This window comes from Hetaerina americana, unplaced genomic scaffold, assembly GCF_022747635.1.
Source record: "Hetaerina americana unplaced genomic scaffold, ioHetAmer1.1.p SCAF_9, whole genome shotgun sequence".
NCBI classification, from domain to species: Eukaryota; Metazoa; Arthropoda; class Insecta; order Odonata; family Calopterygidae; genus Hetaerina; species Hetaerina americana.
Window position 1 is genome coordinate 5,957,204 of NW_027287538.1, and position 24,907 is coordinate 5,982,110.

The 24,907-nt window shown below is 39.6% G+C and overlaps 1 protein-coding gene across 1 annotated transcript in view; it reads right to left on the minus strand.

Moving 5' to 3' along the window:
• LOC139698658 (1,5-anhydro-D-fructose reductase) overlaps positions 1-22,759 on the minus strand; it is a 31,192-nt gene extending 8,433 nt beyond the window's left edge. The window contains exons 1-4 of the mRNA XM_071597517.1: positions 22,572-22,759; positions 7,800-7,967; positions 4,676-4,876; positions 2,851-3,086 (exon numbers count right to left, since the gene is read on the minus strand). Of these exons, the coding sequence (XP_071453618.1) occupies positions 2,851-3,086; positions 4,676-4,876; positions 7,800-7,967; positions 22,572-22,649 (683 nt within the window). The 5' untranslated portion in view covers positions 22,650-22,759. The remainder of the gene's footprint in view (positions 1-2,850; positions 3,087-4,675; positions 4,877-7,799; positions 7,968-22,571) is intronic.
• Positions 22,760-24,907: the final 2,148 nt, after the last annotated feature.

Here is a 24,907-nt window from a genome sequence, read left to right on the forward strand (position 1 = left end):
AGCGTATAACCCTGCGCAGTCGCTACCTTGTAGGTTAATACTTATTATGTCGAGCCGGATCCTGGGCGATATATATACATACACATATATATATATATATATATATATATATATATATATATATATATATATATATATATATGTATATATATATATGTTCAGGGAGGGGGTAGGGCCATGGTGGCTGTTAATGGGGGTTTGTCAAACCCTCAATAACAGCCAATGATAGACACTGCAGGTTGCAATTCCCATTCCTTTCCATCTCATTTACAACCGACACTCTTGCCCTTCTCTTAACCCCCTCACCTGTTTATGAAAGATCTATAACGTGACCTCATTACGCTCTGCCATGAACCAGTTATTGGAACATGATACACTAGTATGACTTATTTTTTCCCAAATAAACAGATGGACAGGAGGCGGTTCCTCTGGCTGGGTTTGAAGGAGGGCAGTCACAGGAAAAGCTGAACGCCAGTGGCAGTTGGCTCCCAGCCTTTGCAGAGTGCGGAGCATTCGTTAGGGAAACCTCTATAGCATGGCCTCCTTGCGCTCCATCATAAGCTGGTTATTGGAACAAAGCTACGCCATCAAATTTTTTGTGAAAAACCAGGAAAGGACTAATGACATTGTCAAGGTAGCTTATGGTGATAAGGCCATGAGTAGATTGGTTGTTTTTGAGCGGCAAAAGTTGTTTCGGGAGGGTAGAGAAGATGTTTAAGATGCTGAATGTTTAGGATACCCATCGACCACAAAGAATGACTGAAATTCCACACAAAAGTGTGTGGAATTACAAAGTAAATTATATCATTTCGTTTCAATAAATGACTAAAACATTGCATGAACAAAGGCTTTGTTGGACAGTGATCACAGATTAAGTGTTCCCATAGTTTCTGATGAACTTGACATCCTGAAAAGTGATGTACATCGACTTGTGACTAAGAACACGGAAATGAGAAAGGTGGGTTCCAAGTTGGTGCTGTAAGTGCTCTGGGATGAACAAAGGGAATCTCAAGCGTGGATCTACCAAGAGCTTCTCAATCATGCCTCAGCCAACCTATGCTGCCCTGATGTTGCCCCACCAGACCTGTTCTTCCTGTTTTCCCATCTCAAATCCATGTTGAAAGGACATCACCATGGCTCGGTGGAAGCATTAAGAGTTCTTGACAAGGGAGCTTAGCAGCAATCCAGCAACTGCCTTCCAGAAGGCATATGAGGCATGGAAAACCCCCTGTTGGCCGTGTGTGGACTCACAGGGGTGTTACTTCAAAGACTTTGGAGTCAACGTCTCCATTCTCGCAATAGGCTTTTTTTAATCAACTCAGTCCTACTACTTTTGAGAGAGACATTGTATTTATAATGAGAGGTCTTCTGTAGAAAAGATCTGTTGATGATGTCCAACATTAAAACCTAGGTTGTATTTCAGTGCAGGTTGTGTGGAATTACAAATTACTTCATTAATTTTAAACCATTGCGTAAGACGCAATCCATTGCTTAATCTGGAATGTTGCAGAAAATATTTCCTTTCCTATGCTCTGCAAAACTTTCTCTTCAACATGTGTTAGAGGAGGTGTACAAGTAGATGCGTACAAAATAGTCCCCCTCTTAGAGTCCCTCCCTCCCTTACATTAAATTCATAATGGATGCTTTCAGCATGGGTTATATCATTTAATATTAACTTTCCCACTTCCCTCTTTATGAAATGGAGTTTTGCAATTTGATTATTAAACCTTATATGGATAAAACATGTGCAGTAATCTATCATGAACCATCTTTCCATTGTTTTCTTCTCCGATGACAGACTTCAGTGGACCATGACAGTCCTGAAGCTTCAATTTAATGTCCTATTTTTCCAAGAGACCCAGAAAATTTCCTTTAGGTGAAATTTATTTGGTTAATCATTTAAGTGGCATATAATGCCAAATGGTTTATAATTTGTTTTATCCTTTTTTGGTTTTGAGTATGAAAATGAATATTTGCCAACATTTTCTCTTCAATGAAGGCATCACATTTTACTCTTTTTCCATCATACATGCTAATTCGATATTAATTTACAGATTCAGGAGTAATATGATGGAACTGTCCCATAATAACAAGGACACCCTCTAGTATGCATACATAATTTCACTATATTGCTCAATTAAATGTACATGTAAACCCATTTACAACCAGCACCCATGTAAAACATAAATATACCCTGTTTGAAAGTACATAGTGACATGGAAGAAAAAATCTGATATTAATGAAAATTTTTGGAAGTCATTACATGGGAGTAAAAGCATTGATGTAATGTATAACGGCAGGAATATTCATGGGATTCATGGATAAAACTCTCATAAATTGTCAACATCAAACCTGCCAATGACTACTGTAATAATTGTAAAAGGTTGGTGTAAAGTCCCAGCCAGTTTTTGCCAAAGTGCCATCAATTCATTTATACAGGGGGCCAGGGAACATTCAACTACAGCATAACATGCAGGATCTTCTTATTAAGGGTTTTCAACATCACATCACGGCATTACCCTTCAGCATATTTTCAATTTCGTCAAATGCCTTTGATTATTTTTAATATTTCTCTTTCAGTAAAAGCTTGCTACTTTTTCTTCCCATTATTTTAGGAAATGAATACAAATAAACAGATTGAATTTAAAACTTGCCAACATATCCATCAAAAAACATGGATTACATCTTAAGCAAGCCCTAGTTATGGCTTGCTGATGGCAAATAAGCAAGGAAGCAAGCAATAAACCTTGCTATTTAAACAACACTTTTGCAAATTCCTATTTTATTACAATGTTCACAATTTTAACAATGCATAGTTTCTGAAGTAATACCGGTATGAAATCTACTTACCCAAGGAGTTGAGAGGAACCACGGGAGCCAAGGGGAGAGTAGGCACAAACTTTAATGTTCTTAGCATGGCAAAAGTTGACCAAATCCTTTTGCTGGAAGTAAAGATGGAGCTCCACTTGCAACATTGATGGCTTAATTCGCTCCGCTGAATTCCAAATGCGCTCAATTTGCTTCTCATTGAAGTTGGATATTCCAATGGATCGCGCCTTTCCAGCCAGCACCTGGTCTTCCATTGCCTTTGTGGGCAGAGGACAATAAATAGAAAAAGTGAATTTAATCATCGGATTTGCAGGAGTTGATGACCCTGGGGCATCCGCCATGAGAGAAACATGTCTACTTCTTTCAATTATCATGAAAAATTTAACCTTTTAAGAGTTACTTAAAAACAAACCTTTGGGTTGATTACTGCAACAATATTTGTTAGTTTATTTGGGTTGGGTGTTCCTAAAATTATGATAGTAATAGAGTAGGCAGAATATTTGCTATGGTGGCCATACAAACTCTTCAAAGGAAACCTAAACAAAGAGTAAAGGACAACTTTTTAATCTTATCAGGCCGGCAAAATTCTCTAATTCTTTACGATTAGGGGGCATTAACCATGGCCTCTCACCTCCCTCCTATATTATGCCATTACGACTATTATTTTTATAGGTAATCTACGGTTTAAGGAAGGTTTTCGATAGATGCAACTACTACCTAGTCTCTCTAAACAAAAGAGAACCCAACATCCCACCCTGCAACACGCCCCTCTTCATCTCTGTGTACTTCCTTCCTCCATTCATTCCATCCAATATCCCTGTCCTATTCCTACCCTTTCCTCGTTTGCCTAACATTCTCCTACTCTTCTCTATTACACTCTTCAACATCCAACTGCCGATCAATATGCCTTTCATCCAACTTTCAGCCTCAATAGGATTGCTCCCAACAAACCCCTCTCCTCGCCCACCATACCTAGCACTTCCTTGTTTGCTTTGTTTTCAGTCCACTTCACCTTCTCCATCCTTCTCCACAGCCACATTTCAAAAGCCTCCAATCTACTTCTACGCCCCTGCTTTAGTGCCATTGTTCCCGCACCATACATAACTACACTCTGCGTCAAAGTTTTCACGAGACTACTCTTAATATTCTTACTCAATGTCCCTGTCATCAATACCCTCCTCCTTGTGTGTAGCCTCTTTCCCAAGAGCAATTCTTTTACTTAATTCTTTTAGCATTTAGGTCCAAAACTTTTCTGAGATAAGTAAATTTTTCCACCTGTTCTCGTTTTTTCCCTCCTATTTCAGTGTTAACCTAAGCCTTTGTCTTTCTGGTAAATCGCATAACCTTTGTTTTCTCTCTATTCATTCTCATGCCATATATATCGCATTAAATTTCAAATTCACTCATCAATGCTTGAACCCTTGGCTGGCAGACAAACTGGAGCTTGGTCATGAGCAAACCTAACTGATTTTACAAATTGCCCTCCGACTTTCATTCCATTCTTTCCAGTTCTTCCCATGCCTCTTTTGGCACGGATGATAACTGACAACCCCGCCACCTCTTGTTAACAATGCCCATCTGGACTCTCCGCACCCCACTTGCGCCCGAGCAGTCTGAGACATGTGCAGGTTGTGGATTAGCCTCTTGTCCCTTCAAACTATTCCTCATTTCTGCTATACACTTTATAGTTTTTCCCAATTGACTCTTTCAAACACCTTTTCAAAATCTACAAACATGCAAATACGTCCTGATCGTATTCAATATTCCTCTTGATTAGTGATATCATTACTGCAATGGCAATAACTAATATTACTGAATGTTAAGGTATGGCTTGGATTATACTTACTTTCCAAATTGCATTATGATCTGTGGAGACATCAATGTCTATGACTCCTTCCTCAGTCATTGGATGGAGATCTTCCCCTCTCTCATAATAGCCAAATGGTGTGTGCACCAAGTAGAGATCAACATATGAGAGCTGAAGATAATCCAATGATCTCTGCAAGTACTTCACAACTCCTGATGGACGATTTCCTATTTCAGGTAACTGTTTGAATGGAATATGTTACACAAAATCAGTTTACTTTACTTTTGCTATGGCCTCAATTCTGTTCAAAGGTATCATTACATCCATGTTATAATTTCGTACACAAACAAATGGATTATTTTGTTTCCATTTGCATTGCATGAATAATAGAAAATGTAGCTAGCTGAGTAAGGAAAGCTTTTATATTTATATTAAAACAGCATTATATAGTAGCCATAGGTATTAAGGACATACATATATCACATCCAACATTCAATTTGTATCAATTTAAAGTAAAAAGTATTGTTTGATAGGTCTTCATTCACAGGAAATGCATGAAGTTTGATTTGGGAATTATGATATTCATTTAGTCAGTCATACACAAACACATACCATTCCCCCCTTCACTTTCCTTTCCTCATTAACCCTCTCCTAAAAAAAAAGGAGGGTAGATTAGACATAAGTATGCCATCAATACTCAGGTATTTCCATGGGAAACTACTCATAGTGGGCAGGCACATTGGCTCATGTGATGAAATTCCCACCAGGAAATTGAGAGGTCCTTTTTCTAATCCCTGATGCACTATTTCTTACATACACACACATACACACGTCCATTAATGCCAATTGGGTTAATTCTCTAAACCGATACTGCAAGGTCTCTTTAATGGCTACTGCAAACATTTATCATTTCGTACAATCATCTGAACTGTTACAAATACTATATTCCTCATGCTCCGTTAACATTTTTTAATTTGGAACATTGTTTAATGTTGATATTTTGTCTAAATTAATTATTCTAACTATGCATACATGTATAGCATCTGAAAATGTCTTTAATTCATTGCAAATCAAGATTCTTCTTAAATTGTAGATTATACTTCAATTCTATATAACATGTATGCATCTTTATGTAATTTGTACCTTTCAGTAAATGTTTATTGTAATTGTGGAACTAATCTACATTTTTGTAAAATGGCTTTTACCGTCAATTATTAAATACATGAAAATGTGTGGCATAGTCACGTAATCAAATATTTGCCAAGCTTCGGTCAGGTAGAAGTCTAATGAGGGCATTGCCTTTGCACACTTCCCTTCCTATACATTGTTCAAGGTATGTGTATGACGTCTCGATTCAAAAAACAACCCAAAGCTGGCTGGTTTACTATTACTGATGAAAAATATACGGAAATTTACACACACAAATGTACGGGTAGTTCCATAACTCATTAATCTGAAAAATTGAAAAGGGAAAAAAATACTCTATTTTAAACAGAGCTATTGTTGAATGGAACCAGCTGACTGGAGTTTTGTTTCATCCAATCTATCCATCCAATTTCAGGAGTTTTAAGAATAAGTATGAAGCAGCGACTGGGTGATGAACTTCACTGGTCAGTGATTATTATGTTAATGTAAATATTCACAAGCAGGTTTGCCCACAGCCAAATTTGCCATTTGCCAGAAAGAGGTGGGGTTTCTTTTGAAAATGATTATTATCCCTGCAAGTAAAACTTGGCTACATGATTTTGAGCGAGAGAGTAAATAGCAAAGTTCAGCAGGGAAATCTCCAGCATCACCATAAAAAAATACAAAGTGATAGAAAAGTTACATTTTAGTTGCATAAGATCACATTTCAAAGCAACAGGCTACATATACAAGGTCAGTCCCGAAAGTAGTATGACTTATTTTTTCCCGGATAAACGGACAGATGAGTGGCAGATTCTCTGGCTGGTTTCAAGGGCAGGGAGTCTCAAGAAAGGCTGGAGGCTGATGTTAGTGGGCTCCCAGCCTTTTGCAGAGTGCAGATTGTTTGTTTGCGAAACCTTTATATCGTAACCACCTTGTTACGCTTCATCACGAACCATGGTTATTGGAACAGCGCTTTGCCATTAAATTTTGCCTGAAACTGGGGAAAATCAGGCGAGAGAATCATGACATGCTCAAGGGAGCTTATCGTGATAACATCATGGGTAGATCAAGTGTTTTTGAGTGGCAGAAGTTGTTTCGGGAGGGTAGAGAAGATGTGGAAGACGCCAAACATTCAGGATGCCCTTCGACCTCAAAAAGTGACGAAAATCATGCAAGAGGGAAGGCTATGCTGGACAGGGATCACAGATTAAGTGTTTGCATGGTTTGCGATGAACTTGGCATCTCTTAAAGCAATGTGCATCGACTTATGACTGAAAAATCGAAATGAATCCATACTGAAAGAGAATGTCACCACGGCTTGGTGGCAACATTGCAACATTCAAGGCAGTGACGAAAGAATGTGGCAGCATTCTGACCGACGCATTCAAGAAGGCATAAGAGGCATGGAAAACCCCCTTGAAATGGTCTGCGGACACACAAGGGAGCTACTTTACAGACTCATGAGTAAAAGATTCAATTCTGGCAATAAATGTTTCCTGATACACTCAATCCTACTAATTTTGAGACACACCTTGTCTGCTGCATCTTGATCAAGCATGGGCGCACTTTGCCAATGCTGTGACTGAATATCTTGTGAAAATATATGTTCTTCATCCTCTCCCTATTTAACACCTAATCAATATGTATTTTTCCTGTTCCCCAGTAAATAATTAAAATTAAAAAATAAACACCTACATAAAAGTGTATTTCATAATTACAAGCGGGCATGGGTAAACTAAACCCATTTTAATTTGCAATGGCTCTCACTGATGCAACACTGGAGTCAACTCAGTGGAACTTGTACCACATACACACATTAAGCTACCAACTCAGCTTAAAATAAAAAATGTGCAAAATAAATCTTGCAAAAAAAGTTTATGAACTCTCTCCATTGAACAGCCCAGGTAAGTCCATATGATTTCATGCACATCCTTCTATGGACTGTTCGAAATTTCATAAATAAAACCAAGAGTTACTTCCATGTTTTCATACATACAAAATATATCAAATTTTTATACAGTATATATAATCTTACCTTGGTAACTATAAACAAATCCTCTCTCTTGATCTTCCCTGAGTCGATCCATTTTTTGAGAACCCTTCCTAAGGCTTTTTCATTTTCGTAGGCATATGCAGTGTCAATGTGCCTGTAGCCGGCTTTCAAGGCACAGTCTATAGCCTTCTCCAGTTCTTCATCAGATGACTATTTTTGGGAGAAAAAGACACAATTTAATGACAAATACAATTTTTTCGAGGGAAATAAGTGACTTACATTTTAATTACGAAGATATTATAAAAATTAAATTATCCATATGAATATGGATGCCTGTGTTGTACATCCATCACTTACAATACACATGCTGGAGTCATTACATCTACATCACAGTACACGTATTAAGACGTATACTTTCATAATTTTTGTGCATTATCCTTTTTCCCTGAGGTTGAAGAGCTATGTTAAAAATATTATTCTACCAGTTCCACCATGTGCTAATTCATGCTAGGAAATAATGTATATCAGAAGAGAAATGTCTTAAGAAAGAGAATGGAAATCATAAATAACTAATGTTTTACTGCTTAAAGATGATGTTGACAGCACCTCTTTCTTAATGAAAGCCTTGTTCAAGCATTATTCTTGTTTTAATCTTAATTTTTGCCAAGAATAAGTGCATAATTTGTCTTCGCTCTGGCATGAAACTTTTAAAAATATTCTCTAATCAAAGTAGGTAGGTTGTACTTGATTACTGAAATATGTCCTCGCACAGGAGGTCATTATTATTGAGCAGTTATAGGCATAATGGAGGAGCTGTTTGAGGGGTACAACTTGATTTTCAGAAAAAATCGGTTTTACTCAAGTAAATGAATAGACCCAATCAATTTCAAAAGTATTCTCATTGAAAAATTTGAAATCATGCAAATTTGAAATAAAATTACTTACTTAAGGGTAGTACTAAATTATTTTTACAAAAGTAAACAATAGAACTTATGGAATATCGGAAATGACAAGAAGATTTGGGTAAATTATGAACTAACAATTAAGTAACGTCACAACAACATTCCATTAACTTGAATTCTGTCATGCATTCTTTTTTTGTTCAATTCAATAATTTTGCAACCTTGCATTTCCGCAAGAAATACCATGATACAACAACTTTACAGTTGTATTCACACAAAGTGATGGACCTTGAGGAAACAATCTCCTGATCCCAGTGACATACTATGCTAGCTCCGAGGTAATTGACACGCACACGTACAATTGAGTAGATATCGTTTCACTTGACTAAATGCCTTAAAACATCACTTGTTTTATTAACGATCGTACTAAAACAAAAATGCAGAACTACATACATAATTCATGAAAAAAAACGTTTTCTTAAGCGATTGTTTCCAAAAATGCCATCAATAAATTATGATAATTTTGAAATAAATACCAACCTTTATGGCTTTAAAAAGACTTATAAATTACCTGTCAACGTATTTTCTTGATGTCATTGAGGAAGAGAATGTACCTTTCCGTGGTAGATCGGGATAACGAGCGACCTTCATGGAGGGAGAAATTCCTAATCCGCCAAATGTAAAACACTATTTAGCCTTGGGTTGGGTAATATCATTACTGATAGTCTACCGTTTAAGAAGACTGATCATCGTTACGTTTCTTAGCTTCGTCTAACAATACACGCCAGGGCATGTCACACTGCATCTAACTGTTCCTCAATTCCATCCAACCGTCTACATTTTCATCCCCCACCTCATTTGCCCAACTTTCTCCCCTCTATCACAGTCTTCAACATCCCACAACAAATCAGAATGCTCTGCATCCATCTTTCCTGCCTCCCTTGGATTTCTCCCTCTCCTCCTTTTTCACCATAACTTGAGCTTCTTCGTTCATTCTACAGTCTGCCTCCTTCGCCTTTTCCATGCACACGTCTCCAATGCCTCCACATCTACAGCACTTGTACGAATGATATCTTGCTTCAATGACCATGTCTCCGTGCCGTTAAGCACTAATCCATGTACAAGTTAATATTACCCTCAATAATTCGCTCCCCCTTGCGAGAGCTTCTTTACCAGATTAAATCTTTCATATGTCCCATATTCTTTGAACATTTGTGTCTGAAACACATTGAAGATAGAAATCCTCTCTACCTGCACCATTTTTGGTCCTCTAATTTCAAAGTTCAACTTAACCTTCCTCTCTTTAGAAAATCCAAGCTTGATCACCCGAAAACCTTTCATCATTGAGCGCAAACCTCACAGACGTTCATTCCTATCCTCGCTTCCTCCCACGTCTCTTTTCATTACCTCCGAGTATATATTGAAAACATATGTGTGGAGGATAGCGGCCGCTGTCTCACCCCTCCCGCCCCTGTCTCATCCCTCCCGCCCCTGTCTCACCCCTCCCGCCCCTGTCTCATCCCTCTTCCAAACACTGCCCATCCCGACTCTCAATCGTCCTCGCGCACATGAGAAGTTTGTGATATGCACAGGCTACAGGTAAGTCGCCTCCATTCTACGCCCATCTGGTGTAATTAAGTCATTAATTCTACCCAATTCACTCTACCCAACACCTCAAAATTTACCAAACAAACCAGACGAAAGGTAATCCATGCAACGTCTGTTCCTCAGTGAGGCGGCTGCAAAGGCGTATGACCCTAGTGGGGCGGCCATTGAGTGATGGTGTCACGTTAAAAACACTATTGAGGAAGGCAACGTGAAACCATCTCAATTATAATTTTAAAGATTAAAATGATGGACACTAAATAGAATATGAGTCCTGGCAACAACGGGGCTCGGCCCAATCGGCCCTGTGTCGGGGGAGGCAACACTTCCGCGGTCGTCATCCCACGAAACCCTTTCAAGGGAAGACAGACAGCAACAGGACAGAAGAAGCAGAAGAAGAAGACCAATTTAGTTACTCAGTTAATTTAGGACTCCGACCACAATTTAGTTGTTATGAAGTGTAGCGTCCGTTTCAAAAAGATAAGGCAGGGCGGCGGGTTAGGAAATGGAATGTAAAAGCAATAAATGGATTGACAAGGTGAGAGTATCAGTAGGCGGTGGAAAAATCATGGATGCTGGTAAAGAGCTGAGTACTATCGAAGAAAAATGAGAAAGTATGAAGAAAGGGTTGTCTAAAGTCGCAAAAGACACTATCGGAAATGTTAATGGAATAAGGACAAGGAAACCATGGACCACAGATGGGATGATTACAACGATAGATGAGAGAAGAAAATTAAAGAATGTCAACAGGCAGAAAGAAGTAAAAAGAGTTAAATAATAAATTGAGGTGGGTGACAAATAAAGCAAAAGAAGTATGGTGGAAGACGTAATGCTAGGATATGGAAAGTTTGCATATTGAAAGTATAGGTGCGCTATACAGCAAGCTTAAATCACTATCGGGAAGTAAAAAGGAAAGATCTACTATATGCTAACAGAGATAAGTCAGGTAAGATAATGGTTGAAACAGAAAAGATCCGAGAGAGATAGAAGGAATATATAGAAAAACTGTATGGTAAAGAACTAAGGCCAAGAAAGGTTAGACATAGAACGTAGAGGAAGACAGCTTAGGTCCAGGCATACTCGACGATGAGATAGAAAGGGCATTAAGGGAGATGAAATCAAATAAGGCCGTGGGGGCAGACAACATTCCTGCGAAAATATTAATAGGTTTATGAAAATGTGGAGGAAGAGACTATATGGACTGATTCGAAGTATCTATGAGGAAGGAATGTCTGAAGTAGGATGATGGAAGTAGATTGGAGACTTTTGAAATGTGGGTGTGGAGAAGAATGGAGAAGGTGAAATGGAGAGAAAGGAAAACAAATGAGGAAGCACTTGGTATGGTGGGCGAAGAGAGGGGTTTGTTGGAAGCAATCCTATGGAGGCAGGAAAAGTGGATGAAGGGGGTGTTGACCGGCAGTGGGATGTTGAAGACTGTAATAGAGGGTAGAATGTTGGGCAAACGAGGAAAGGGAAGCAACAGGATAGGAATGTTGGACGGAATGAAGGGAGGAAGGAAGAGCAAATCGAGTACTAGTCTTCTCATGAGGGAGACTGGTACTTGTTTTATTAGATGGGAACTTAAATTGATCTATGTATTTCTACTTCTTCTAATTCTGAATTCCCATTATTCCATTTCCTTGTATTTTTCCATGCTCCTAATCATCTCATCAATCATCTGTGGCCGTCTAGTCATTTTCCTCAAGTTTAGTTTGCGACTCATGGCAGTGATGCTTCCATCTTTCTTTTATTTTACCCATTTCCCTGTCCTCGTTCATAATGTTTTCCAGCGCCGCCTGTTTCTCTTTTCTTTTCGTTCCGATTACTGCTTCTACATTTCATTTCCTCAACCTTCTTCCCTCTCTTAACCGTCCGGAGTCTGACTTCACTCTTCTAAAGTACTATGTTTTGAATTGAATCCACATCCGCTTCCGGAAAACTGTTCTTAAATGTGTTACTAACCATTATACAAGGTTTTTATAAAAAGTATCATCGGTAACAATTTATTTCCTAAAGTTAAGTGTGTGCATGATTTGCGATCGTATATTGGCATAGATAAAATGACAGGGCACGCACCATCATCGATATAAATTTGGCGATGCGAAAGATCTGCGCTAAACTCGTCCTCCCGAAGATCTCTGGACGGGCGACTAAGAAAAGTCGAGTCGTGTGTCTGCTTGCGAAGACATTCTGCAACGGCATCGCGACGATTCCCCAACCTATTATTCCTATTCCCAAAAGTAAAATTCTCCCTCTAAGGACACCACCATGGGACCCTAAGTGCCGTCATCAAAGAAGCTTACACGAGTCCCCTTAAGGACCGTCCGGAATCCGCCTACCAGGAAGCCTTCGAGTCGTGTTAAAACCGCCGGATAAAGAATGTCGACGCTCAAGGGATGATATTCCAAGAATTTTGGGAGGCATTCTAGCACTATCTTAAATACTAAATCCATTGTTTACAAAACCTTTCCCGATAATGTTTATACAAACCATGTATAGTCTAATTGATATCTTTCTGAATCCTCTGGCATTTTAAATGTACATATACCTGCGAATATTATGGTGTTTTACCCAAGCGTTCGTTACATTAACCACTCTCTCCTGCAGAACTCTATTGCTTTCTCCCCAGGGTAGTTCCCTATTCCTTTAACCCCAGTCCCCTATCTCTTCCTTCGCTCACCGTCGCCTTCCAATCTCTATTTACTATCAAATACATCCTCCCAGGGACTCCTCTTCAACTTATTGATCTAACATCCAGTCGACTTATTCTTCCCTGTGGCTGCTCGGTGGATTGTAGACCTGCACAATGACCTCGCCTATTGATTCAGATTTATTTTTACCAATACGCATGCAATATTCTAACAGTCGCTTACTCTATGGCTCCTTTTTGTTCAATACTATTGCCACCTATCCCTTCCCCCCTGTTGCATATTAGTCGATATTATCGCTCAAATAATGCCCAGTCCTTTCATGTCACCTCACACACCCCTTCATATCAACATACATATATTTCCTCTATTCTTCTCCTGCTTTGAAAACATCATTTTCATATTGGAGACCTTCACGAGGTACTTTATTGACGGTAAAATTATTTGACTTAATTTAGATCTCCTGTACTGTCATACGTACGATATATAATCTTCAATAACTGAGTGACATCGATGCTCCATGGACCATTATTTAGTAAAAATACACGGGTAACCTAATCTTTACGGAAATATTGATATCTATTGATTGATATGTACTAGATTCCACCATTAGCTAATGTTTTCACACAGTTTTTAATGCTAAACTAATCTTTCTAAGTTGAGCATTTAAAAACGAATTCAGCATTGGATTTTAATCTCGGCCCCGTGGTTAATTTTGGCCAGCCTAATGCCTGCCCTCTGCCCTGCTATTTCATATCCACGTATCCGTGAATGGATAAGAATTACACACGCCGAGCTATTTTTTCCCGATTTGTACCGTTTCGAGACATAGGGGTACCCCTACGCCCGAACGTGTCTCCAGCAGTGGTCACAGCAGGTGACACGCTTACCGTTACAAGACAGAGATAAGTGGGAGATATAGGTTTTGGTAGTGAGCATTTCAAAATTTCGAAATATGCGCGTATTTTCGGGGAATTTGACGCCAACTTTACCGAGCGAGGAGATTTCAACGGACAAATATGCACTTACCTGCTAGTCATCGAAAACTTTTACGGGAATCGACAGCTCAAACTGAAGTTCATTTTACCAACAAAATATGAGCGTACCAGAGCATAATACCATCCTCATTCCTGAGTAACGTCAATTGCTATGATAAAAACACGCCATTGGAGAAAATTCAGAGCTCTTAGCATCTTTTATAAAACCTATGTTTTTACAAAATTAAATCAAATTAAATATTGAAGTTTTTCCCTCCATCTTGTCGAATTAGACGTTCCAAGTTTCGATACAATTTATCAGAATTATTTGCATTTTACATCGAAGAGTGGGAACTGAACCATCCCGACCGGTTGCGTGGCTGAACGATGTCATTTCCAAAAATAACAGAATTTGCTTATTAATATATTCCCACTTATCGAACTTCATTATGTTACCGTCTCTCGTCCTTAGGGAGGGGTCCTCCTGAATTCTCCCAGGGTCCTCCTGAATTCTCCCAGGGTCCTCCTGAATTCGGGAGACATGAACGTTCCGAATCCAAGGCTACGTTTCCATTGCTTATAACACTAGCGATTTTTACGCTTGCGATTTCGCGATAAATAATTAATTCGGTAATTGGGAACAGTGAGTGGGATACAGGGAATTGGGAAGTAGTGAGTGGGTAATTGGGAACATTGACGGAGGAATAGCGGGAGGGGACAATCAATACATTCGAAAATCTAGAAAAATTGAAGAATGCCCAAATTCTCCTCGGTCGTAAGAGTGTCAGCAACACCATTGCGCTTCTTCACTGCTCCATATCTTCCTCAATCAAAATAAATGTTCGCCTAAGTTCCGGTGATGTGTACTAAGGAGTACTTCACGGAGCGAAGAGGAAACCATTTCAATCCAGTAAATCCTTCAGCGCGAGAAACTTCTGGAAGAGTCTCTGCACCTAATGCCCAGATCAGTGAAAGGAGAGAGAAAGAGCAGGCATATGTATGTTATTTATTTTTTTAAATTTCAATGCCTTTTGCGTTTCAATTTTTTCCAAAGATTTATTATCAAAGTGCTATTGATTACATTTCTCGAGATAACAAAATTTCAGATACAATAACTCTCGACATTCACTTACATGAAGTTGGACCACTTTTTCCAACTTTCTAAATAATAAAACAGCATTGCCTTCGCCCGTCGAAGATTTCTAGAAACTATTTTCGGCCCAAAAAATCATTAGATACCAATGAAATCGGATTAAATTCATGTGGACCAATTGTTTCATTTTGAATTCCTTCGAGATTTCAACGTGCCCTCGTTACTCTGGCTGTGGTAACGCCACCTCGTGGCGTCAACGTCCGCAGCACCCGCTCGACCTCGGGAATCGCCTCGACCGCCTGCCCGTTCCAGTCAGTGGATCCTTTTCAGATCGATATTTTCTCGGAAGAAAACCTTCCCGTCCCTAATGACTAGCTCGGTCGCCTTTCCTAGCCATTAGGCAACCTAATGCATGTTTCAGAGTCCACACCCAACCGAGCTACACCTACACATGTGATTTTTCGGGTACCAGAACCTCCTGGGACACCATAACCGGCACAGGGAAAGGAACTGACCCCCCTACCCTGATGTGTGAATTTCACACGTCGTATTGGGGTTAGTAAGAGTGAACTCTACCATCACCTACCAAACCGACCTTCGGGTTGATTACTGTGTTTATGATATATATATATATATATATATATATATATATATATATATATATATATATATATATATATATATATGTGTGTGTGTGTGTGTGTATATATATAGTAGTAGTAGTAGTTTTGAGGGGAGGCGACCGACAGCTAAGGTCATTTGCGCCATAGGGGATGGACAGGAAAGGATGAAGGGTGGAGAGAAACCCGGCGTCGGCATTAGCCTACTCTTTACGAAAGGCGCCATATATATATATATATATATATATATACATATATATGTGTGTGTATATATGTCTCAGACTGCTCAGGTGCGAGTCGGGAACGGGGAGTCCGGTTGGGCAGTGTTAGGAAGAGGTGTAAGGCAGGGTTGCCCATTATCACCGTTGCTGTTCAACCTGTATGCAGAGGAAATGATCAAAGAGGCATGAGAAGAACTGGAGGTAGAAATGAAAGTGGGCGGGGAATTCGTAAAATTAGTTAGGTTTGCTGATGACCAAGCTTTGGTTTGTCAGTCAGCCAAGGGGTTGCAAGCATTGCTGAGTGAATTGGAAATTCAGTGCGACAGGTATGGGATGAGAATCAATATTAATAAAACAAAGGTTATGCGATTTTATTGAAAGAAAAGGGCTAAGTTAAACATTAAAATAGGAAGGCAAAAACTAGAGCAGGTAGAACAGTTTAAGTCTCTCGGAAGTGTTTTGGAACAACACGGTCAAAGTAGTAGGGACGTAAGGAGAAGAATTGCGCTTGGCAAAGAGGCTTTCACAAGGAGGAGGGAGTTGATGACAGCCACGATGATATATATATATATATATATATATAAATATATATATATATATATATAGATATATGTTTGTGTATATTTCAGTTGAGGACGAGAAGGAGAAAAACATGAAGACTCGTCTATTAAATTTACCTTATAGTTATAATTACGAGAAGTATAACATAGCATAAATAAGTAAGCACAACATGTCATAACATCCGAGTGCAGATGAGAGATTATTCCACTTTGATATTTCCGTATTTTAGCATAACATAGCTTATCATGGGCAATATTTTCGAGAAAATAAAGCTTAAACAGGTGTTCAGCGATACAGACGCGAAAAAGTATTATTAAATCCTCTCGTAATTCCAAAAGTGTTCAAGAGATACATGAATAACAACTGTAAAAAGCCATAGCAACTCCCGAACTATCTTTCGTCCTTCTCTAAGGGTGACCGCTAAAGGCTGCGGTACTTTTTAATGAACGCCGACAAGAAAAACTTTCGTCAGATAAGCAGCATCCTATTCTAGAATCGGTTGCCTAACTCCGCACCTTTTGTGGTCATCAGTTTCACAATGCATTCAAAAGACTTGTTTATGAAAATGAATTTCAACAAACAGTTCTAATAGCATCTAACTCATAAAAAATGGCAAGAAAAGATCATAAGCTACACATTATATAGAATGACTGAACAAAATTGTATATATATATATATATATAAATAAATAAATAAATATATATATATGTATATATATATATATATATATATATATATATATATATATATATATATATATATATATATATATATATATATATATATATATGTATAATACTCGCAGGGAGTAAAAAACTTAAATTGTTAATTTAATAGCTCGCAACAGAAGGAAACAGTCATAAGAAAGTTAAGTTATTCTGCAAAACGGATATTCTCAAGAATAAGCCACACATTTCCCTCGACAATTTTGTATCACTTGAGAGCACCAAGATTTGTTTTACAGCCCGTCGAATGCAACAATTCATACAGAGATGGCAGTAACAATTGCTCTTTTTTCACATCTTGTGTACTGCGCATTTTCGTTGCGATTAGGTCGTCACTGCGTTTTATTCGCAATCCATAGTCACTCAGTTTTTTCTCATTGAAGAGACTAATCTGGTGGTCAGATGTAATTTATTACGAATCTCATTGTAATAGTCATATGAAATTTGCGAAATTTACTTACGTAACGTACGAACGTAAGATCTTTTTTACAACTCTCCCATGAGCAGTTATGTTGAAAATGTATTATAACCCCCATCGTACTACGGTAGGAGAGATCATGTCAATAAAATTAGAGCGATCAAGGGTAGAACAGGTAGATTTAATTTGTCATTTTTTCCACGAACGAAATGAGGGATCAGAATACCGTTGTCCGACCGCGGTAGGAGTAGAAATATTCTGGTCTGGTGTGCCTCGTATTCACCCTCTACCATACACCCTAGCGGTGGCTTGCAGGGTTTTAAAATGCAAAATGCATTAACGAATGAACTTTTAAAATATGCATCCTTATTAATTATCATTCTAAAAAAAATTAAAACCTAAAATATCGCTTGCCGTTGAACGCTAAAATGTATTTTCCCGATTTTATGCGGAATAAATAACTGGAACATGCATTGTTCATAGTTCTAGTTTCCGCTTAATCTGTTCGCCCAAAAGTCCTGTTCTGTCAACGTCACGATTTTCCTCTTTAAGACAGAAACTCGCGTTCATTTATTATAACATCACGTTCCCCTCAAAAGGAAACGTTAAATAATAATATCAAGTTATTGGGCAAGAAAAGTTGTTTGATGTAACTAAAAAAACTATCCGGAACATTTTATTCCCTCTCCGTTGCGTGTGGTGAATACATCTCCGAGCGTCCAATTTTATTTACAGTATTTCAGTTAGGGTATACCTCGATCTTCACAGAAAACACACAGGGATATACATAAGGGCCCGGTAACTTGGCAGAACCATGTACCCTCACATCAAATATTAACTGGAAGATAGGCCAACAATTTCAAATCAACTTAAAACGACATCATTATCCCACATGCACAAATAATTTTCACTTTATTTTTTCTTGGAAAGTTCTTTCAATTCACTGGATAATTTTAATCGTAACTTTGCTTTTACGTACTAAGTGTTACATGGAAAAGCTACCATGGCCGCTGAAACCGACAACCAGATTCTGTCTGCCTTGACTCGAATGTTTGCAAGCTTTCATCTCGCTCTCTGGAAGGTTACTTCTTATTGCCAAAAATACTTAAATTATCCCAGATTCCCATGGCATTTCCCGAATTTTTGGAATCGAAATAACACTTTGTTACCGCATGTGCGCATATTGATAAAGCCATGGTCTGTCAATGTGGAATCGTTCTCCAAGCGTGTATAAAATGTTCATTCGTGATTGTAATAACGCTTCTACTTTACTTTGTTCATTAGTTTCTACGGAAGTTTACGTGTTCTCGACATTATGTAATTGTTTCAATGAATGACGCTCGGAAGCAAACTATTACGTAACCGGTGCGACAACAATTGTCGAATGTCTAAACATGTAACACGATAAATGGTTCACGTCAAATTACATTTTTACCCGGGTCTAGTTCACAAAGCGGACGCCATTTAACTCTTTCACAATGTTTAGGTAAACATTTGTTGTTTACTTAATGTAAATTATTTATTAATGATCCTCAATGTTTGACGGGATATCCATAGCATGTCATGGGTTTGATTCAATTAATCAGGGAACTTCCGGATTTACGACATTCTGCTTGGCTCCTGCAGACTAAAGGCATTCTAAAAACTTCAGCACGAAATGAGTTTAATGATACGGAGGAGAAATGACGATGTCATGGAAGATCTTGCCGTAACGCCATAAGTCAAAGAGAGTCGTTGGAGTCCGGCAAAATTACTTCAAAGACCGTCGAGTATATTTTCTGTACAATTTGAGTACGCGGTATACTACATTCAAGTTCTGTGACGATGAGTTTGGAATAGGACGGGCGACATTACCAGACTGGAGTATTTTTCCCGAGTGGTCGGTGCGTATTCCCTACTGCAAAATCCAAAACTCATAGGCGCAGATAGTTTCACGGTAGAAATTGACGAAACTCTCTTCGCGACGGAAGTCTGATTTACGTGGGGGTATCGATTTAAGGAATAATTACCAAGAAATAGCCGAGATATCTGGATAAAATGTATTCCGCATAATAATTGCTTCTTATGAACATAATGTTGTTAATTACAGCTATTAATGTTGATTTGTTTCGTTTCAGGAATCCATACATTGAAGTAACTCGCAGCTTAGACTCTCATAGTGGGATTAAGTTTCTTCATTTGAAAGGTTTACAGTGCCTGGCAGATCAGCGATGAAATGATGGCTGCTTGCTTAAGTAAGTGATAGCCCGTCGTCATATGACACAGTTGTGAGGTGGAAAAGGAATTTTCAAACTGGCCACATGTCCCGAACTCTTGTTCATGGAAAATGACTTGATTCAATTAAAAAAAAGAGCGCTGGATAGCGCTGAAAATTTGACTTCTATTGACAACCATAAAATAAATCACATGCTAACCACCCAAAGGTCTATATGGGAGCACTTAAGAGAGACTTTGGATAAATACTTGAATTTTAATTATTCTATTCTGACTGGCCTGGTCAGTTTTATTTTAATAATACTTTCGGATCATGAAAGGATGAATTTAAATAGTTAACCTGGCGCTCAAAATAAACTTCACAAAGCTCCCGTTTCATTTGAATAGCCACTGAGTATTACTTCCCCTCCACGAAGAGTTCGACTTAACGCTGGCTTTGCTCGGAACACGTTTTAGTTGAGTGATAAACATTTAAGGGCTTAACTACTCTTCAAGTAATTTATCCTAATGAATTCACTTCGGAAACACTCGGGAAACATCAAAATTTCGCTGCGAAATGCAAGTGCCTTTTTCAGTGCGAATCCATGCTTTAGGAAAAGTTTGAGAGTAGGAGAGAAGTAATTGACAAATGAAGGGCGAGACTCGAATACTGCGCAAGCAGAAGCGAAGGGAGACAACGAGGGCCTTAAGACATTAATGCCATTCCTTCCGGTGAGCCACGCATCTCGAGTGCGCGTTCGCATTGCCGGAAACGAGGAGAGAGAGAGAGAGAGGTCTTACTTGAAAGAGCCGCTCTTTCACGGCTATTAATGTTGATTTATTGGTGGGATAGGAAGGTTGTGCAGACCGAATGAAATTGGATTTGGAACTGCGACATTTTGAATTACATGCACAAGCGAGACCAGAGCGAAATATCTCCGAGTTATATAGTAGACCTTAACATGGGTTAGTTCCAACATCGTCGAACGTGCACAGGTGTTGCTAATCTCGTGTCGCATCGGGTCGCTCCGTTTCAACCAGTTTTCGGTTGGAAATTGAAGACCGACCGACGGCGGACGACTGTCCGGAAGCGATTTACTTGTGGTTATGCTCGGTCAAATATTTGATGTTTAGATATTTTAGTACCCTGAAGGCCCATACCGCCAAGATGTGTGGCAGGGGGTAAATACACACCAGATTAATTTTGACCCAAATATTGTTACCCTGCCGCGGTCAGAAAATATTATTCTGATTCCTTATTGTTCGTGGAAAAAATGGCAACTTCAATCTATGTGTCCTGCCCTTAATTTCTCGAATTTAACTGACATGATCTCTCCTACCGCAGCACGATGGGGATAATAATATGTTTTGAACATCCCTGGTAAAAAGAGACGTCCTTCCAACTTATGCAGGAGATTTAATCTGTGATTTAACTTCGCTCGGGATTGATTCCCAGCCTAGCTACTCTAATATTTTGGATACGTTACTCAGTTTATCATAACAGCGTTTTACATATCTAGCTGCTCCTCTACGCTGCACGCGATCCAATTCGGCAATCAATCCAACATCGTGAGGATCCCATATAGTACTTGCAGCATTTTCTAAATGAGGCTTAACTGACGGCAGATAACATTTCTCTTCGACCATTTCATCACATTTACATCAAAATACTCTTCTAATATATCCTCATTTTTTGCTAGCTAGTCCACGTACGTATGTGTTTCACTCAGGAGAGCTCGTGATTGAGGGTAACGCCCAAAAGTATTTAATTGAGTCTACAGATTCCATTTCGGTGTTCCCGAAGCAGTGGGCTTTCGGGAGGGAATTGCTCTTTTTCCAAAAATTCATCGCGACGCACTTTTTAATGCACTGGAGGCCACAAGGACGAAGTTCGACCTCTACCTGTGGCACATGCCTGATCAATGCTATCCGACAAGCAAACACCCGCTCCATTGGGCGCGGCAAAGCCATCGACGAAGCCAAGCGAAATAATGTTTTCGGACACTCCATTACACGAGAAAACGAACGGGAAAGATCAATCTCGCGTATCTCCAAGCAGAACTGCACTCACCCAAGCATGAGAAAGCAATTTAGCCTTGACTGTGAATGTTTGAAAGTGGCCACTGCAGCAGCTGGGTGAAGAAACCAAGGTCGCTCAAACAGTACCAGCTAGTGGTCGATGGCTATGAAATGCGCGTCGTTTTCCTTGGTCGATCTTCCTCCTAAATAATTAACTGCCTCGGCTGATCATATAACAGTAGGGAATGTCGAGAGGACTCAAGGTTGTCCTTTCTCTCGCGCAGATCACAGCACGTAGACATAACACAAACTAAATATCTCTATTCAATTCTTTTTCATAAAATTATCTTGGAGCGGAGGGATCGGTTTTAGCCTATCTCTGAAATATAATAGTAGTAAGATAAGTCCCGGGCTTGTAAATCACTCTTACAATACACATACATGTGTTGTAATACTTCCATCTTCAGGATTCTTTTCTACCTCTTTGATGACGTCAGTCTGAAAAGTTGACAAACTATCTTTCATCCACCTCCATTCCCCTTTCTATACCGGCATTAAAAATCCCAATGCCTCACAATATTTCCTGAATTTTGTAAGCTTTAACGAACCTATTCACCGCGGCCGCGACAAAGGATTTTTTCACACGCTTCGACTACTTTGACGCAGTGATTGATTGCCGCCGCGGATACAAAATGAATGTAAATTATACTTCACTCTTCCACGCCCACTCGAAAAAGTTTCGTTTGCAAGCGGCTAAAAATGGTTTAAGAAAAGAAAAATCCATTCCAGATTCCCGAACTCGCGAGGTGCCTCAAAGGATTCAACAACTGACCTGCCAGGTTCCAAACCCAAGGGCCGGTATCTTGACCCCCTCCGTGAGATCGAGACAAATTTGCTTCCCGTCAGCCATGAGTGCGTCCTGCCTGATTCTTCCGTCGAACGTTCGTGGTTGACAATTACTACGAGAATGCCGGTCGGCGCGGACTGAGCGATAAAAAGCTCGTCTTGGCTTCGGGTCGCGTCCACCGTAAGGCGTTCCTCAGTTTACCACCTCCCCCCTCTCCCGCAGCGATTTGGTTTTCGGCCCTCCGGCTGCCCTCTCGAGAGGCACGTGGTAGTGCCGGAACACGCCTGGAGGAAGGTAGGGGCAGCACAAGCGTGGGTCGTCAGCGCTAGGTGATCAAACTTTAAACTAACTGAAGCAGGACGTCGTAGTATCCATCCCTCGCAAAGCGCCCAGTTCAAAGTGTGAACAGAGGTCACAACCTTTCGGCGGAGCTCCGAAATATCTTTAACGCCCATTCATGCGTATCAATAGAAAGAGGGTCATGAAACGTCTTTTATCTTATCTTCCTCACCAAAGAGGGGCTTCTCATGCAGGGAACGATTGAAAATATCTAATAGTTCGGAGGTACATAAATGGCGTCACCTGACTATGATCCTCCCTCGATTACGTTTGCCAAACACTGTGGGACAAGCACTTCCTCTTCATCTTAAGAAGTTTGCCAGTTTTGTAACGAGTGACATAATTTCGAAAGACATCTGCCACTTAAACTTTCAATCCACTAATATATTTTTTTTTAACTGTCGTAAGTAATATCTTTATTGGCTTATCAGAAGTTCCTGGATATAGTCACAACCTATGAATATTCAAACACAAACAATAGCAAACAATCTGAGAGTTGATTGAACAGGTTAGGCTATTTGCTGTCGTCGGCGAAACTTTATGTAATACATACATCATACTGAAATGCAAGAAGTAACTTCCACACTCACTGTATTTAAAACACGACCTAGGTTTCGACGCTGGACCTCTCACCTTCGTCATCCAACAGTGTACATGAAATTCACATGTAGCATGCCACCCATCCTTTCCCTGCGCCGTCAGAGGGTCTCCAGAGAGATATATCAATCGAAAAATCACACAGCTCGGGTGACAGGAGGCATCACCCGAAATCGAATGCAAGTCAGTAGCTAAGTTCGCACTTGTCCACCACTCCCTGAAATTCAACGTTTACATTCTAAAGAATGGATGTTTATTGTTATTATTAAACACTTATTATGAATTTAGAAAGTGTGTGGTTTCATATCCGATATTGCAGATATAATTAGGCCCCATAATTACATTGGCAAGGCCGACAATCTCTGCAAAATTAGAGGGATTTGCCGAACTGTTAGATTCAAGTATTCGTTTTTCCCGCGCACTATTCGCGAAGGGGAACACCTAACAAAATAATAGGTACACGCTTTCGAAAATAGAGGTATACTAGATTATATACCCACAAAACAATCTCCAAGTCTGGCGCCCTAACACTCCGTCCCGCCGTGCGCCCTTTTGTCAGGTGGGAGGTGTGGGTGAATATACGAGTATATGAAGTCTATTGTACTTGTGACTTGTCCGTCCGGAATGCGTAGAATACTAACCGGTAATAGGTTTCTGAATTGCATTGTTTGCCTGCCCTCTTTGAATGTTTTTTCTTGCCCTCTTTGCGTAGGGATAGGAATAGCTGCTAACCATGTAATACGTGTGTAGGCATGTGGCATGATTGGTGCTCGGTCGCCCCCTTTCCACGCGGTATTTTGGTGGATCGCGGGGTGCCAGGTGCGTGGGGAAACAGAGGGAATATATGTAGAATGGCTGGTCAACTAACACCCCCTGCCACACGTCCTTGCTACGGCTTGCGGGGTGTTACCTGTATGTAGCTGTAGATGTATCTAGCGGGTCTTTTTCACAAATTTCTGCAACCATATTCCGCGTCCTAACCCCGCCTTCTTCCCACCAACACCATCATTTTCGTTTAGGTCAATCTTCTTCTGAGTTTCATGTGTTTCAGCTTCCTTCGTCCCGATTTTATTCTTTGAGTCAGTCACCACAGCATTATCTTCTTTGACCTTTGTTCAGGGCTCGTTTCCCTCGTGTGCCCATACCATCTTTAAGTTTTGTGCTTGTATAGTGTCATATATCGTGGTTCCTATTCACATTTGTTTACGGATATGTTCGTTTTTGATTCTATCCCCAAGGGCACTAACTCTTCTTTCAAAACCCATTTCAGTATTCATCGATTTTCATTTCATTCTTTCAGCAAATGTCTAAGCTTCTGATCAACATGCCACAATACTTTCATCTCGAAACTTATACGTTCTAATTTGAAATGGGATTTTTGGTTT